Below are 18,822 nucleotides of genomic sequence, written 5' to 3' on the forward strand. Positions count from 1 at the left end.
TCGCGGCGGAGAGCGGGTGGAATGACGAGGCTCTCCAGAGTTCCTTTTCACAAGCGCTTAGTGAGAGACTTAAGGACGAACTTGCTTCCCGGGACGAACCAGAGAGTCTGGAACAACTCATCACTTTGGCTATACGTCTCGACAACCGTTTTCGGGAGCGCCGTAGGGAACGGCCTGAACATCAGGTAGTGCCCACTTCCTCCTCCTCAGCCCCGCCCCGATCCTCTCTCCTGTCCTATGCCGGATCCTCCCGAGTACGGACGGAGATGGCCGAGCCTGAGCCCATGCAACTCGGTAGGGCTCGCTTGACAGCAGAGGAACGTACTCGCCGAGTGACTTCCAAGGCTTGCCTATACTGTGGGAGTATGGGGCATTTTCTGTCGTCTTGTCCTCTCCGCCCGCTAAACGAGCAGGCTCGACCGTAGTTGACGAGGTACGTTCGAGCCAGACCTATATATCTTCCCCTCTCTCTCGTCCCCAACTTCAGGCTCATCTTCTGTGGCAGGGCCAATCCCAGCCCTTTTCTGTCCTTATTGACTCCGGGGCAGATGAGAGTTTTATGGACATGGATGTGGCACGGCAGCTGGGGATTGAACTGGTCCATTTAGAAACACCTCTCAAAGCTAAGGGACTCAATGGCACCTCCTTAGCCCAAATTGAAATGAAAACCCCCCTTGTTACCCTCTTCCTGTCAGGCAACCATCGGGAGGAGTTGAGTTTCCACATTATTGCCTGTCCCCTCACACCCTTGGTACTCGGCTATCCTTGGCTCAAGACCCACAATCCGCAGATTGACTGGCCCACGGGCCAGGTTAGTTCTTGGGAGCCCTCACTGTCTCACCCCTTGCCTTCGTGCTGCTCGGAGCTCAGCCCCCACCAAGACACTTCCGCTTCATGAGCCTCCTGACCTAACCTCTGTGCCTGTGCAGTACCACAACCTCGCTCCGGTGTTCAGCAAACACCATGCCCAGTCACTACCCCCCCACCGCCCTTATGATTGCGCCATCAACCTCCTTCCCGACGCACCCCTTCCTAGTAGCCGGCTGTTCAATCTGTCCCGGCCGGAGCGTGAGGCCATGGAGACCTACATCCAGGACTCATTATCCTCCGGTGCTATTCGTCCTTCTTCCTCTCCTGTGAGTGCGTGTTTTTCTTTGTGGGGAAGAAGGACGGCACTTTGAGGTCCTGTATCGATTATCGAGGCCTTAATAACATCACGGTCAAGAATAAGTATCCTTTGCCTCTTATTAGCTCTGCCTTCGCCCCCCTTCACGGCTTCACCATCTTCACCAAACTGGACCTACACAACGCTTACCACCTGGTCCGCATCCGTGAAGGGGATGAATGGAAGACGGCTTTCAACACCCCCCTAGGCCATTTCGAGTACCTTGTCATGCCTTTTGGCCTTACCAACACCCCCGCGGTTTTCCAAAACCTCATAAATGACGTTCTTCGAGACATGATTGGTATTTTTGTTTTTGTCTACCTGGATGACATTTTAATTTTTTCTAAGGACCTTGCCACCCACCAGCAACACGTCCGCCAAGTCCTTCAGCGGCTGCTGGAGAATCGCCTGTTCGCCAAGGCGGAGAAATGTGAGTTCCACATCCCCTCGGTTTCCTTCCTACGGAGGTAACCACAACCACAACACAAACACCACTCTCTCCAGCTCTCAGCAGCCTCACCCTCACAGAGCATGAAGTGAGACGCGTGCTGAAGGCGGTGGACCCCAGGAAAGCCTCGGGCCGGATGGCGTCCTGGGACGGGTGCTGAGGGACTGCGCCGACCAGCTGGCCGGGGTTTTCACCAACATCTTCAACCAGTCCCTGTCCCAGGCCACCATCCCACCCTGCCTGAAAACCTCAACTATCATCCCAGTCCCGAAGAAAAGCACGGTGAGCTGCCTAAACGACTACCGCCCGGTGGCACTCACACCAATCATCATGAAGTGCTTCGAGAAACTAGTCCGGGCCCACATACTCACACGCCTCCCGCCCAACCTGGATCCATACCAGTTCGCCTACAGAGCCCACAGGTCCACAGAGGACGCCATCGCGACGACTCTCCACGCCACTCTATCCCACCTGGAGAGGGGAAACAGCTACGCGAGACTGCTCGAGACTGCTCTTTGTGGACTTCAGCTCTGCCTTCAACACCATCCTTCCAGACAGGCTAGTGACCAAACTACTAGACCTGGGACATCACACTCTATGGGCCCTATTATGCACTTCTTAACTTGCCGTCTTAAGTCTTAATTAAGACGCACCGCCAGGTTAAGACCTACCGCCACCCTTATTATGCGCTTCATACGCGCTACTGCTATTATGCAGGTGTCGATAGGCGCCCACACATAAGACGTAAAACTCCCGTGCATATATTGCTCATTGTGGGAGTGTTCATATGTTAATGAAGTGCACTAGGCGCCCCTGCTATTATGCGATCTGACTTTGCTCCTAGCGCTAAGAAGTGGTTTGAAAAGTTCTTAAGTTTAGACTTCATGCACGTTATGAAACACGAGCGCGCCTCCGCGGTTTGCGCATGCATGTGGGCACACATGAACACGCACGTGGCTCCACGGCAAGACGTCAATTACGGTCACAGTATAAATGCTTTATTTCAGAAGGGAGAGGCAGAGAAGCGTGCTGACCTCCTTCTTAGGACTTCCATAATAGCATAGCGCTAATGACTCAACGCAGCGGGTTCTTAAAGGGAATGGCACCTGGCACGCTGATTGGGTTGATTGAGAAGACGCCCAAAACACACCCATGACTAATTTCTTTGCTTAGCGCCGGGTTTTAGGCGCCCACTACCGCACGCATAATAGCAAAGTGGCCTTGACCACGCCTCCACGTCTTAAGTTTAGATCTACCGCCTCGTCTTATTGATGAAGTGCATAATAGGGCCCCATATGTGCATGGATCAAGGACTTCCTGACCGACCGCCCCCAGAGGGTGCGGGTGGGCTCCCACACCTCCACAGCCGTCAGACTCAGCACTGGGTCCCCCCAGGGCTGCGTGCTAAGCCCCATCCTCTACAACCTCTACACCTACGACTTCACCCCCGTCCACCCCAGCAACTCCATCGTAAAGTTTGCAGACGACACCACCGTGGTGGGCTGCATCTCGGGGGGGGACGAGGCGGCGTACAGGGATGAGGTAGAGCAACTGAGCAAGCTGTGCAAGGTTAACAACCTGCTGCTGAACAAGTCAAAGACCCAGGAAATCATCGTGGACTTCAGGAGGAAAAAGTCCGAGATCCAGCCCCTGCTCATCGACGGAGAGAGCGTGGAGAGAGTCTCAGCCCTCCGATTCCTGGGGGTGCACATACAGGATGACCTGTCCTGGAAGAACAACACGACAGCCACCATCAAGAAGGCACAACAGCGGCTCTACTTCCTGAGAGTCCTCAGGAAGGAACACATCAAGCAGGAGATAATGGTGGCCTACTACCGCGGCGCAGTGGAGAGCATCCTCACCTACGGCATCTGCAACTGGTTCTCCAGCTGCACAACCGCGGAGAGAAATGCGCTACAGAGAGTCGTGAGAACAGCCCAGAAGATCACCGGCGCCCCCCTCCCCTCTCTGGAAGAGCTGTACAACACACGCTGTCTCAGGAAGGCCTCCAAGATCTCCAGAGACCCAACCCACCCTGGGTACGAACACTTTGCCCGGCTGCCCTCGAAAAGGCGGTACAGGACCATGGCCGCAAGGACAAACAGACTGAAGCACAGCTTCTACCCCAGGGCCATCCAGGCCCTGAACACAGCAAAGACCTAGGTTCTGGGCCCTGGACAGTCTGGACGGATTGATGGCAGCTGCTGGACTGAAAAAATCAGGTGTAGTGCTGAGGCACAAATATGTACATTTCTAGCCTGCAAACTGCGACACTTCAAATGAATGTGCAATAACACTATGTGCAATATGACAACCCTAGTTGTCTATCTGTACAGTATAGTATAGTGGATAGTGTACATAGCCTTTATTTATGTAAACCAGCTCCTTCCCTTCTTGTGTTTTTTTTAGTTTTTTTTCTTCTTTCCTAGCACCAGGGGAGCCACCCCTCCTAAATTTCGTTGTTTGGTACCTGTACTATAGCAATGACAATAAAGACCATTCATTCATTAATTCATTCCTGGGCTACATTATTGCCCAGGGCGAGGTTCAGATGGACCCCACCAAGGTCACCGCGGTTACTCTTTGGCCCGCCCCAACCACTCTGAAGCAGTTGCAGCGGTTCCTGGGCTTCGCCAACTTTTACAGGCGCTTTATCCGGGACTATAGCCGCATCGCTGCCCCTCTCACCTCAACCGCTGTATCCTTTCGGTGGACTGAGGAGGCTGAGAGAGCCTTTAAGAACCTTAACCTTTCCGCCCCTGTCCTAATCCAGCCGGACCCTGACCTACAGTTCGTTGTGGAGGTGGACGCTTCGGACACAGGTGCGGGAGCTGTTCTCTCTCAGAGACCCAAGGCTGACAGCAAGATGCATCCCTGTGCTTTCTTCTCTCGCCGTTTTTCCCCCGCAGAGAAGAACTATGATGTGGGAAACCGGGAGTTGTTGGCAGTTAAACTGGCTCTGGAAGAGTGGCGTCATTGGCTGGAGGGTGCGGTCGTCCCTTTCATTGTTTGGACGGACCATAAGAACCTGTCCTATATTCAGTCTGCCAAACGGTTGAACTCCCGGCAAGCCAGATGGGCTCTCTTCTTCGGGCGCTTCAATTTCAGTCTTACCTACCGTCCTGGGTCCCGCAACATCAAGCCTGATGCGCTTTCCCGTCAGTTCACGGGGGACGAGACCTGCTCTGACCCGGAACCTATCCTATCTCCCACTTGCCATGTCGCAGCGGTTACTTGGGAGATCCAGTCTCTGGTGCGCCGTGCACAGCTTGACCAGGCTGATCCTGGCAACGGCCCAGAGAACCGCCTGTTCGTTCCTGACGCTGTTCGCTCCCAGGTCCTACAGTGGGGCCACAGCAATCGCCTGACCTGCCACCCGGGGGTAAACCGCACCTTGGCCTTCCTACGGCAACACTTCTGGTGGCCAACGATGGGGGGGGGATACCCGGGAGTTCGTCTCGGCCTGCCCCGTCTGCGCCCAGAACAAGAACCTGCACCGGCCTCCCACTGGTCTCCTTCAGCCCCTGCCGGTCCCCCGTCGCCCCTGGTCCCATATATCGATGGATTTCGTCACCGGACTACCACCGTCCGAGGGAAATACCACCATCCTGACGGTGGTAGATCGCTTTTCCAAGGCTGCTCATTTTATTCCGCTGCCTGGCTTGCCCTCGGCAAAAGAGACGGCTCAGATGATGGTCCTGCACGTCTTCCGCATCCACGGACTACCATCAGACATCGTATTGGACCGGGGTCCACAATTCACCTCACAGTTTTGGAAGGCGTTCTGTGCCCTCATTGGATCCACCCTCAGCCTGTCATCGGGCTTCCACCCCCAGTCCAATGGACAGTCAGAGCGGGCCAACCAAGACCTGGAGACCGCCCTGCGCTGCCTGTCCTCCTCCAATCCTACTACCTGGAGTCAACAATTACCCTGGGTGGAGTATGCCCACAATTCCCTTCCCAACTCCTCCACGCTCCTCTCCCCCTTCCAGTGTGCCCTCGGATACCAACCCCCTCTCTTTCCTGACCAGGAGGTAGAGGTCGGGGTACCCTCGGCCCAACACTTCATTCGCCGTTGTCGCCAGACCTGGAGGAAGGCACGGACTACCCTGGTCCGCTCTGTGGCCAGGTATAAACGCCAAGCTGACCGCCATCGTGTCCCGCTACCAGGTTGGACAGAAGGTCTGGCTCTCCACCCGAGACCTACCCCTCAAAGTAGAGTCTCGCAAGCTAGCCCCCAGGTACATCGGACCCTTCCCCATCAGCAGAATTATCACCCGCTCTGCTGTTCGCCTCTGGTTGCCCCGCTCCATGCGAATCCATCCTACCTTCCATGTCTCAAAAATAAAACCGGTTACCACCAGCCCACTCTTCTCTCCTCTCTTCTCTCCTCTCTTCTCTTCTCTTCTTTCTTCTCTTCTCTCCTCTCTTCTTTTCTCTCTCCTCTCTTCTCTCCTCTCTTCTCTTCTCTCTTCTCTTCTTTCTTCTCTCCTCACTTCTCTTCTCTCCTCTTCTCTCTTCTCTTCTCTCTCCTCTCTTCTCTCCTCTCTTCTCTCTCCTCTCTTCTCTGTTCTCTGTCTCTATCAGAGGGATGAGTGTGTTCTCTGTCCCCCCCCCCCAGACAGATGACTCGGAGGACGAGGGACCGGAGCCCAGCTGGAGGATTCAGGAGGACATGGTGAACAGGCTGCTGAAGAGGTTCCCTGGCCAGCTCAAAGACGTAGGACGCCTCTGCTGCTTGGCCCCTCCCACTGTGGCTAGGATGTCATCCACCCCCCCCCCCCCCCCCCACCCCCCACACACACACCACCACCTCACCCCCTACATTTACATTCTAACCGTTTAGCAGACGCTTCCATCCACAGTGACTCACAGTTACTGATTGCAGGGACGTTCTCCCTGGAGTCATTTAGCTGCTGAGTGCCTTACTCAAGAGCACACTAGTGGTGGTGTTCCCAGGTTTTACTCAACAACACACTAGTGGCGGTGTTCCCAGGTCTTACTCAAGGACACACTAGTGGCGGTGTTCCCAGGTCTTACTCAAGGACACACGTGGTGGTGTTCCCAGGTCTTACTCAAGGACACACTAGTGGTGGTGTTCCCAGGTCTTACTCAAGGACACACTAGTGGCGGTGTTCCCAGGTCTTACTCAAGGACACACTAGTGGTGGTGTTCCCAGGTCTTACTCAAGGACACACTAGTGGTGGTGTTCCCAGGTCTTACTCAAGGAAACACTAGTGGTGGTGTTCCCAGGTCTTACTCAAGGACACACTAGTGGTGGTGTTCCCAGGTCTTACTCAAGGACACACTATATATATATATATATATACATATATATATACGTATATCAGAGACTCACCCTCACTCCTCACTTTTAAATCCCACCTCAAAACCTACCTGTTCTCCCATGCCTACAGCCTCCCCTACCCCTAGCTATCTCCCCCATCCCGGCCAACCCCCCCCCCCCCCCCCCCTGGACACGCATACAACCTTCCCTACCCCTACCCATCTCCCCTAACCCAGTCACCCCCCTGACCAGGGTTTCCGTTAACCGGTAATTACCGGTCTTTGTCCGGTAAAATATGTTGAAGTCCGACATATTTAAACCTCTTCGGTCATAATGTCCGGTGAAAATAATTCCCTCTAAGCACAATTTGAATACAATTCGCTAAAGTTTAATTGTCACATTCTGATTCCTTCTATATTAAAAAAGACGAATATATATATATGTTGTGTCTTGTTGTTCTCTAACTTACAAGATACACTTTATATTAATAATACTCGGGTCTCTGGAGCAACGTTCAACGACAACTAGACCAAGATGTAATGCTACGGAGGCAATAGCAATCAATCCCAGATCTATGCTAAACATAGCAATATACTACAGGCTATATATTTCTTTTATTATTATATGATTTAATGCCGGCATGATGATGACTCCGCGAAACAGCGTTAGATGGGGAAGGAAAAATTTTCTGCTCACCGTGCAAAAAATCGGGGAGGAATAACGGATTCACGAGAGGAGCAACGAATATGAGAATGTTGCACTTTTCAATAAAATGTTATAAATCTAGACATTGTGGTATTTCTTTATATACGTATCCCAGCCTGCCTATCAATCGTTTCTCAATAAACAGTTATGTTCTCCTCATTGTCATACTCCCGAGTCCGATTAAGTATGATTTGACAGGCAGCTAAACTAAATGCCTTCCCAACCAGCGAGACCTGGTTATAGAAATGACGTTGTTTTATTGATAAAAAAGGGTAAAACTGAAAAGAGAAAATAGTTAATCCCATTAATCCCAAACAATTTAACAGACTTCAGTTAACGTAATGTGGAGTCCGTTCATTGATCGATGCAGTCTGTTTAGTTCCCAGTGTGGCGCGCGTTCAGCGCTGGACATATAATTAATTAATTAATTAATTTTGCCATTTAGCAGACGCTTTTATCCAAAGCGACTTACAATTACGAATTACAGGGACATTCCCCCTGGAGTAACTGAGGGCTAAGTGCCTTACCCAAGGGCACACTAGTAGTGGTGTGGCTTCAGGCGGGATTTGAACTCACAACCTTCCGATCCCAAGTCCAACTCACTATCCACTAGACCACCACTACCCCCCCCACATATGGCATAGCGCATGCGAATCATGAAAGCCTATTATATTTATTATATAGCTCGCATCTAATCGTATCGGATGAGAAATAGACATTAAACGGCATATATAGGCTACACAACAGTAATCACCGCGACAAACAGCTATATTATATTTGAATATGATGACCGGAATATCTCACGTTTGTCCGGTAAATTGAAATCTTCCCGGACACGTTGACCGGCGCCAATTTCTTCTAACGGAAACCCTGCCCCTGACATGCATACAGCCTCCCCTACCCCTAACCATCTCCCCTGTCCCTACCGCCCCCCGCCCACGTGCCCATGTTATCTGTTGCTTGTTGTTTCTGTGTTTTCCGTTTCACCCATATTGTCAGCGTCTTTGAGCCTCGGAAAAGCGCAATATACACGTACATGTAATGAATTATTATTATTATTATATATATAGAGAAACATTTAACAAGATAATGAATAAGATAATAGAAATGATGTTTGACTTCTTCAGTGAGTTTGTTCCAGGAGCATGCAGCAGCGTGACTGAAAGCTGCTGCACCGTGTTTTGTTTTCACTCTTGGAATTATTAGCTGATTAGTCTCAGCTGACCTTAGGGACCTTGCGGGAATATAGGGTGGGAGGAGATCTGATATGTATTTTGGTCCAAGACCATTTTGTGATTTCAAATTTTGCACTGACTTTCGATCTTTTGTCAGCTGCCCCGAATACAATCTCTGTTTTGTCCTTGTTTAGCTGGAGGAAGTTTTGTGTCATCCAGGCGTTTATTTGCTCAATGCAATTACAGAGATTGTCGATGGGACTATAGTCTTTTTGTGAGAGGGCTATATAGATTTGAGTGCCGTCCGCATAGTTGTGGTAGGCAATTCTGTTCTATTTTATGAAGTGTTCCAATGGAAACATGTAGAGATTGAATAGAAGGGGGCCAAGGATTGATCTTTGGGGAACCCCACATGTCAATGGAGACATGGTCGCTTCTGTCCCGTTGGTTGGATCTAAAGCAGTTTAAGGCAGTGACCGAAAGTCCTACCCAGGTTTTTATTATATCTATTAGAATGTCTTGGTCGACAGTGTTAAAGGCAGCGCTAAGGTCTAATAGTACCAAAACCGTTTCAGTGCTATGTAGAATGAAAATCATAATTTTGGGTCAAATAATTGCTACGTTGATCGTGGGCAATTATTTTCAGTTATTTTTCCTGTAGAGGAAAGGTTTGATATGGGTCTGTTTATATGATATGTAGTTGTTTAGTACAAATGGGTCTGGGCCGTTCTGTTTTAGTAAGGGCTTGGTAACTGCAGTTTTCAGGATTTCAGGGATAATTTGTATTAGTTTGCTTGACACGCAGCTAAAAATGCTTTTTAATAAGCTTGTTGGCAGGATACCAAGGGCACAGGTGGAGGGTTTAAGACGTGACAGAAGGCTGTGGGGGGCAGGGGGGGCGGGGGGCGCTGACATACTGTAGTATAACTGTACAAATACAAGGTAAAATTCTATCTGTGGTTGTGGTTGTGGTTGTTGTTGTTGTGGTTGTTGTTGTTGTTGTTGTTGTTGTGGTGTTGTTCAGCTAGCGTGTGTGTTCCTGCTACAGAACCTGAGGGAGTTGCTGCTCCAGCATGATTGGAACTTTGAGGACACCTCAGAAGCTCTGCGCATGCTCTAAGGACAGGGTGAGTCTTGTTTCAAGGTGGCGTGTGTGTGTGTGTGTGTGTGTGTGTGTGTGTGTGTGTGCGCGCGTGCGTTTGTGTTTTCTCAGAAGAGCAGGGCTTAAAGTTCTCCGGCACGGTGCCGGATTTCCGGCGCGGGGGAATTTTGAGCAAAAAATAAATAAAAAATCACATGCTATTTTACATCGTAATTTAAAGAGTCATCTTCAGCAAAGAGACAGTTCCGCCTACCAATGGTATCACATTGCTAGCCAATCGGAGGCAGAGTAGTGGGGCGGGCCTTAAGAAGTTGAATGAGTGTAATGTTAGCTTGTAGAGACGTTCGCTTTTAGCAGCCCGCTATCTCGCTAACTTTAGTAAGAGTCTATTAAAATGGAAGCCAAGTTTCTTAAACCTGGCGAAGACACAGCTATACTAGAACGGGGAGTAAGGAATAAATGGCGCTGGGCATGGAGAGGAGAGTAGCAGGGTTTTTCCTGCATAGAGAACTATGAGGCGGCCGCCTCCGTCAAAGCCGCCTACTATGGCAAGCCGTTTTAACATTTATTAGCTAAATTTGACTAGTCGTAATTCGATTTTTACTAGTCTAAATTTGTATTCAAGATATCTATAACGTCATTCTGACTAGTCAAAACGACAGTTAGAGATATCTGTAATTCAGTTTTGACTAGTCAAAATTGAATTACAGATATCAGCAGTGATGTCACCGAAAACGACACTCAACTCGTCACACATCCTTAAATGACATTGCAGATATCTGTAATTGAGTTTTGACTAGTCAAAATAATAGTTGCAGATATCTCAAACGTCATTATGACTAGTCCGAATTGTATTGCATGACGATGCTCATGATGCGAGGTATCTCATGATATTGGCGGGACCAGCAAAGCATTTGATGAGTGTTGGCAGAAGCAATGGCGGTTGCTGTGGTGGAGGATAGCGCGAAAATGCCATGAAATGGAGAGAATATATCATCAAGGGATTTGTGGTGAACGTGAGATTCGTTCACTAGATGCTTGTACTACAAATCTACAGCGCATTGCAGATGTGTTGTCTCCAGACACACTTGAGGAAGCTGCTCCCGCGTTTTCTGACAACAACAGACATATCTGAAACGTCATTTCGCCTAGTCTAAACTCTAATTTAAGATATCTGTAATAACATTTCGACTAGGCAGAATGAAAGTTAAAGACATCACCAATTTGAGATATCAATCATTAAAATGAATTTCAAGATATCTATAACTTTATAATAGATATCTACAATTAAATTACGACTATTCCTAATTCCAGTTTGAGATATCTACAACTTCATTCAAGATATCTTCAACTTAATTTACGATATCTTAAAGGACAATGTAGATATCTTGAATTAATGGGAATTAAAGATATCTTGAACTGGAATTATGACTAGTCAGAATGAAACCGTAGATATCTGAAACTGTAATTACAACTAGTCATAATTCAGTTGCAGATATCGGCAATGTGAATAGCTGATATCTACAACTGAATTGTAGATATCTGTAATGACAAACCCCATACACTTGAATGTCAAAATACATTTGAATCTTACTAGTCAAAATATAATTACAGATATCTAAAATGTGAGTTTCGATTAGTCAAAATATAATTAAAGATATCTTGAATTTGAGTTTTGACTAGGCAAAATGATGTTGCAGATATCAGTAATGAATATCCATTGTAGCTAATAAATGTTAAAACGGCTTGCCATAGCCTCCAGCTCTCAACAAAACTTTGACGGTTGTATTTTCTACAAGCATTTCTAACTGCAATTGCGGCATTGCGCCGACGTGGTGGCGGGGGCGCTGTTTCACAAATAAGTTAGCTTTCGTGTTTGCTAGCGAAACAGCTGATAGTTGATGTTGACTGCTCAAGGAGAATACATAAGTACAGAATTCCTGAGAGCCTTATATTGCATTATATTACATTATATTTTGAATGGTCATCTGGTGCCTGAATATTGTTTTTTCCTTTACATATAATGACATTTCCACCATAAATTGATGGAGAAAGGGCACAAATTGGTGCATATCAATTCACCAGAATGCAAGAAATTAAGTGTTTGATGTTTAAGGACCCCCAGACAGCCCTGCTTGATGGGTCCCCCCCGATGTCAAACACCACTGGTACCACCTCCGCCTCATTTTGAGCCAGGAAAAACCCTGAGTAGTGACGGGAAGCCTTATGGGACGTGGTGCCAAGAAGGAGAATATAAGTGATAGTGGCTTAATAAGTAATCAGTTTGTTCTTTTAAAGACATGTATATATTTTATTCTGTATTGTTATAGTGATAGTGGCTTAATAAGTGATGCAATCAGTTTGGCCTTTTAAAGACATCTAAATATATTATTTTATTTTGTATTGAGTATAAAACAGTATTATGAATGAATGAATGAATGGTCTTTATTGTCATTAATACAGTCCAGGTACAGTACAGGCATAGGCATTCTATGCACATGCCTAGGGCCTCCTGTCCACTAGAGGGCCACGGTAGAGAGGAGTAAAGAACATCAAACTGCCTAAATTAAACCGAAGCATATGTTTGGTCATTCTGAAACACAAGGGTCTAACAAACCTGTGTTTAGAAAAAGGAACACATTTTTAGTCCCGTCTGTATAAATCCCTCCATCCAAACCTTCTGCAGAGTGGTTGAAAAAGAAAACCTGGATGAATACAAAATACTAATCACCACTTACACTCCTCAGGCTCAAATTGTTAAGAACACTATCCTGAAATATTGGCATATCTTGCATATCTTGAACACAGATCCAGCCCTCACCCAACATTTTACGGATCCATAATGTATAATCTGGAAAAAACTGAAAAATGACATTGCCCTACTTGAGGACTTTTTAACCAGACCCTGTCACAAATCAAAATGTGTGTGTAGGGCCCAAAAAATAAAGTCTGCCTCGTATAATCTATCCATTTAATCCAGCCCTGTTCATCAAGTCTTCTCAATAGAGAAACATTAAAGGTTGCATTTGCTTTGTAGAGTGTCATACATCGTCATTGTGCCCCACCCAAACATTTTATCACCAGCCGCCACTGGTAGCTACTGATGACGTATAAGGATCTTGAAGGATCTTGAATGGGTAAATGTGGGCGACTCATCTGAATTTGTTTGCTCTTTCCTTTCTCCCACCCCGCAGCCCCCGTGGAGCAGGACAACGTTCTCATCGTTGATTCTGATGAGGAACCCTCCTCCAGCACTATGGACGTCGCCACGGAAACCGGCAGCCATAAGAGGAAGCTCCACGACGCAGAGACAGGCGAGGCTTCCGCCAAGCGCCAACGTGTGGACCAAGCCGCAAGCGATGACGATGACATCATTGCGCTAGACTAGTTGTGCGTCTCCTTCCTGTCCGCTCCCCCCCTCTCCTCAGAAGGATGAAACCCTGTGTTTGTGTTTCTAGGTTTTTTGTTGTGGTTTATTTTTCCGGTCACTGAAATGATGTTTTCATTGGGAAGTTTGATGAGATTTTATTGCAGGTGGATAAAATGCTTATGATGTTTTTATGCTGTTTATATGCTGTTTTATAGTGTGTGATGTTTTGTTTTATTTCACCACTTTGGAAATAAGTGTTTTTTCTAATAAAAATCAAATCAAAAAATCCAATCGGGGATAATGGCTTTAGAAAAGGCACACAAATACACGTATGTATTATACGGCATCGGTGATTCTTGGGCTCATTATTTACATAAATGTTGTACATTCACATGATGTGGTCAAAAAAATGTGTGAAAGTGGCATGTTGAAGAGTTGTCATCCCAAATTCTTCCAGTTCTCATAGCTTATCAGAATATATCACAATCCAGGAACAGCTCTAGTGGCAGATGTTTTTGTAGCATAGGGAAAATCCACCAGCTCTATTTGATTCTGGATAGAAAAGGAGAATCTGGATCATGCTGATCTAAAAAGTTTTGAAATACTGGGCCCAGGAGATGTGTAGGATTGTGATCCAGACCAGGACAAACAAACCTCAACTCTGTCCTCAACTATCCCTGCTTTCAGTCAAACTTCCAAACCATAAAACCAACACAAATGTTATGATATACAAAGTTTATTATACAGTGGTCCATGGGTCCATGGAGTCGAGTGTCTTACTACACAGTTTTGCTACATAATAAGTCAAAGCTATATTCATGGCATATGGCCGCTCAAAACATGCTGGCAAGCGTTAGTTCCAGGAAAAGACGGACCTTTCTCAATAAACCAAAACAATCGTGGACGGAACCGCAGTGATGTAAACAAGGATCCAACGTTTTTTCAGTACAGCTTCAGAACGCGTTACAGCATGTTCGTAAAACATCGCAGCACTTTACAGCTAAAGTAAGTATATGTGTACAGAAAGTAGCCAACACATTGATATTGGTTGTAAACATAGAGCACATTAAGTGCCACATGAAAAAACTAAATCAAACAAAACAATTAAAATGCAAGGCTAGCAGGTGTAGCAACATGCAGGTGCTGTGATGTGTCACCATTAACCATTCACCGTCCTAACTCAGACCTCTGGCTGTGTCCTAACTCAGACCTCTGGCTGTGTCCTAATTATCCACCTTTTCCTGAAGTAAGAGTGTCCTGAAGTAGGTGTGGACCCCCCCCGAACTGGGCTGGTATAGACAAATGGGCTGGTATAGAGGAATGGACTGGTCTAGAGGAATGGACTGGTCTAGAGGAATGGACTGGTCTAGAGGAATGGGCTGGTTTAGACACACTTTAGGAAGAGGGTGGAGCTTTGGGACGAAGCAGCAGTCTCTGTCGTAGGTTTCAGGGGAGGCTGGTAGAGGTAGAAATCGGAGGACGGGCTCATTGTAAAGCTTGGAACGGAATGAGGTATTTTTACCTCCACCAGCCTCCCCTGGTGAGTGTCTGTTCTGCTCTACCATGTACACGTTGTGGGGTGGGGCGATCAAAGCTGAAGTAAGACGACATTCAAGATTACATTCGCAAACAGATTACATGTGTGTGTGTGTGTGTGTGTGTGTGTGTGTGTGTGTGTGTGTGTGTGTGTGTGTGTGTGTGTGTGTGTGCGTGTGCGTGTGAGTGTGTGTGTGTGTTTGTGTGTGTGTTCAGAGGATATAATGCACCCATTACTAGGACACGGCATGTAACAAAACATGAAACAATATAAAAAACATCCAAGGCATTTTAGAAGTACAGCAGCCTACATACTATTTGGATACAAATGTAAAAAAACGAAACAAAAAACAAGGCAGCTGTGATGGAATTATGCAAACAAAACAAGGTGTATCATTTTCATGGGAATGTTGTGGCTGAGATGTATAGCTGTAGAGAATTCTTTCATAATGACTTCCGAATTCGTGTTGCTGATTAAACCTTTAAAATGTTTAAAAGGTTTAGGGTTAAAACGGTTAAAACTGTTACAACTATTATTTCAGGTCTCTTCATCCAACAAGACAAGAGAACAAGGAGGTTATCTCTTTTGAGTAGATTGACTCATATTGCTGGGTACTGGAGGTGTCTATGGAAGGATGTCTTGGTACTGTAGGTGTCTATGGAAGATAACATGGCTCCTCCAGAGGTCAACATGACATATTAGTTGTTGGTCAGATAGGCTTCACATCAGAGACCTCAGCCTACAGTGCAAGTTAAGTGCAAATCCAGCACACGCATCATCAATGTGAGAAATTAGCTTGAAGCTAATCATATTTGCTGTAATCTTAAATTTGTGATGTCCGTTCAAGTTGCTATGTTTTTAAAACAAAAAGTAAACAAATCTATAAACCAAACTGTAAACCAAACTGTAAACAAACCTTCACACTATTGCAAGGCGTTTCTTCTTTCCTAAGCAGAGCTAACATTACAACATTATTACACTACCCAAATAAATAAACAAATAAATACAAACATACGTAAATAGATACATAGATACCTCCACATACAAAAACCCAGGTAAAATACTAAAGTGACAACAAATATATACAGAAATCAGAACAATCCAATCGTTCATTCATTTATCCATTGGTCGCTTGTATCTCTTCTCTGAGAAAGTTGTTAGTGGATATCAGACATATGAATACCGGTATAGTGAGTATAGAGTATGTACAATCTCTCTAGTAGTAGCTAGTGTGGGATGACCATCATCAGTGCTATTTCCCACATATGGATTCAGATCGGCCTTAAAGGGTTGCACACGAGAATCCCCAAAACAAAGAAAAACGCACATGATTTGGGATTATTACCTGGTCATACATCCCACAGAGTCTATAGACACCTTGTTATCTGTATTACATTCCTCAAGATGATTAATAACACTCTGAGTGTTCTTATTACTGTGTAATTACACTTGGTTACATTAGGTAATTGTTACACTGCACTGTGCTTAGGGTTACTGCTGTGCATATCAGAGCATTATGCCCCCGCATGAACAGCAGGGGAGGCTGGCGGAGGTAGAAATCAGAGGACAGGCGTGCCCCGCGGTGGCGCAGCGGTCTAAGCACTAGCCACTAGTGCAAGCTGCCCACCGGGGACTGGGATCGAATCCCGGTCTCGCCAGACCCGGATATGGCCGGGGCACACAGGGAGCGGCATATTGAGCGGCCGCTCCCAAAAGGGGGGTATAGGACTATTTCCGGACAAGGATCCGTCGCGCAACACCGCCCCCGTCTGGTGCTGGAGTAACGGTGTCGGGCTCGAGGAGCCAGTCAGCTAGTCTGCCTGGCGATCTCCTCTGGGGCTGCCGGCCACGGGGTCGTGCGGCGGATCCTACGCAATAGGCAGGGGATAATTGGATGCTAGGTTGGGTGCAATTGGATACCAAATTGGGTGCAATTGGATACCAAATTGGGTGAAAAAGGGATAAAATCTGAAGAAATTTAAAAAAAAAAAAAATGAAATCAGAGGACAGGCTCGTTGTAATGCCTGGCACAGAATGAGGAGTGGTATCAAACATGTTTAGTCCTCTGATTTCTACCTCCACCAGCCTCCCCTGCTGTTCATACAGTGTAACAATATTACATTCAAATGTTTACTACAAATGTCAGCTACACAGTAATAAGACATTTCATATCAAATTCTCAAAGTATCATTCACTGATCAATCAAAAACAAGAGAGGCATGTCCAGTGTTGTCCACTGTAAATCACTGGGGAATTTAGAAGAGAAAATGCATTATTACCAGACAATGTAGGTGCAACATAGGAGCTACCTAATAAACAATTAAATACAATAAGAGAAGATACAAGTCTTAACTAATTGATTAAATTCAAGTGTCATCTGCACTGTATCTCTTTTACAACGTTCATTTACAAGGCTGACATGATGACAATGATGATTGACATGACGATCATGACGACAAAGATTCTGATTCCAGATTCCGACTCTGAGAGGTCCAAACACTCCCAGGCCAGCGAAGCCTCTGAGAGGTCCAAACACTCCCAGGCCAGCGAAGCCTCTGAGAGGTCCAAACACTCCCAGGCCAGCGAAGCCTCGATGGTTGTGTGTCCTGTGTGAGTGACGGGGCAGGAGAACAAACAGGTGTGCTTTAAAGTCAAGAATGTTCCTACATTCCCAGTATGAACCAAAAAACTACAGACGTTCTGTTCTTTCTCAGTAGACAGTTGGAGTGTGTTCTCATGACATCTCTTGTTTTCCCTCTCTCTCTCTCTCTCTCTCTCTCTCTCTCTCTCTCTCTCTCTCTCTCTCTCTCTCTCTCTCTCTCTCTCTCTCTCTCTCTTTCTTCCTCTCTCTTCCAATCTCTCTCTGTCTCTTTATCTCTCTTACCGTCTCTCTCTCTCTCTCTCTCTCTCTCTCTCTCTCTCTCTCTCTCTCTCTCTCTCGTCATTCACCAGGAGCTAGGTGGTTCCACCCTCGGTAGTACGATTGCACTGTAGTGGCCTGTAGCAGTCTCACACTCAGCATATAGGACCCTCAGTCCCAAACTCATAGGCAGAGGAACCAAGCACCCCCCTCCCTTTAAGAGGTCTCAGACTATCCCTTTAAGAGGAGTCCCAGTGTTGGGGCCTACTTGGGCCCTGACCATCTCCTGTCCCCGTAGGCTCCGTCTCCGTTGGCAGAGTGGGGCGAGGGGGCGCACAGGTCCGAGTCGGTGTCGGACTCCCCTTCGGCGATGTAGGGCCTTACCTTGGCGCAGCGAGCCACGCCCCCGGCCCCTCCCCCTTCCCCTCCCCCGCCTGACACAGCCGCCCCGGCAGCAGCAGCCGGGGTGAAGTAGCTGGCGTTGAGGAAGTCGTGGTTCTCCTTGGCCTGGGAGATGCTGAAACCGCTGAAGGAACGTTCTAGTTCCTCGTGGTCCACCGAGGGGATGGAGATGGACGTGTCGCTGTCCACCTTGCCGTCCCTGTCCCCCCCCTCCTCCCTCCCGCCCCCGCCTCCCCCGCCGCCTTCTCCGCCGCTGTTACGGTGGGCCCCTCGGCCGCTCCCGTTGGAGGAGCGCTCGTGAGCGGGGGGCGGCGGGATGCGGACCAGGGAGGGGTCTCTGACGGGGGAGGGGGTGTTCGCCTGGCTACCCTGGTGGAACTCGCTGACAGGGTGTTGATGCCAGGAGGTGGAGGGGGGGCAGTGGCTGCCCCCGCCCTCCCCCCCACCCCCACCACCACCACCACCACCACCTCCACCGCCGCCCACAGGCAAGGAGCAGGCGGGAGGGACGTCAAAGTTCTTCTGGCCAGCGGAGCTGCCGGAGCGGATGATCTTGGTGATGGAGCCGCTCTTCTCCAGGTGGTGGTCCACAGGGCTGTGGTAGGGAGGGGCCGGGTCGGGTTCCTTAGACCTGAAGTAGGCGTCGGTCTCGGACTGGGGGATGCCCATTCGCTGGATGTAGATGTTGACCAGGAAGTCTAGCTTACGCTCCATTGACATGACCTGATCGCAGAGGGGGAAGCGATGTTCATCAAGTCGTCATGGGCATTT

General features: G+C 47.7%; 1 protein-coding gene across 1 annotated transcript in view; it reads right to left on the minus strand.

The window, feature by feature from the left end:
- Nucleotides 1-17,913: 17,913 nt before the first annotated feature.
- The window catches only part of kcnq2b (potassium voltage-gated channel, KQT-like subfamily, member 2b), a gene marked incomplete at both ends in the record, with an annotated part of 46,758 nt that continues 45,849 nt past the window's right edge, over nt 17,914-18,822 (minus strand). The window contains one exon of the mRNA XM_080545921.1: nt 17,914-18,774. Coding sequence (XP_080402047.1) covers nt 17,914-18,774 — 861 coding nt within the window. The remainder of the gene's footprint in view (nt 18,775-18,822) is intronic.

Source organism: Nansenia antarctica (assembly GCF_963989245.1).
Source record: "Nansenia antarctica genome assembly, chromosome: 15".
NCBI classification, from domain to species: Eukaryota; Metazoa; Chordata; class Actinopteri; order Argentiniformes; family Microstomatidae; genus Nansenia; species Nansenia antarctica.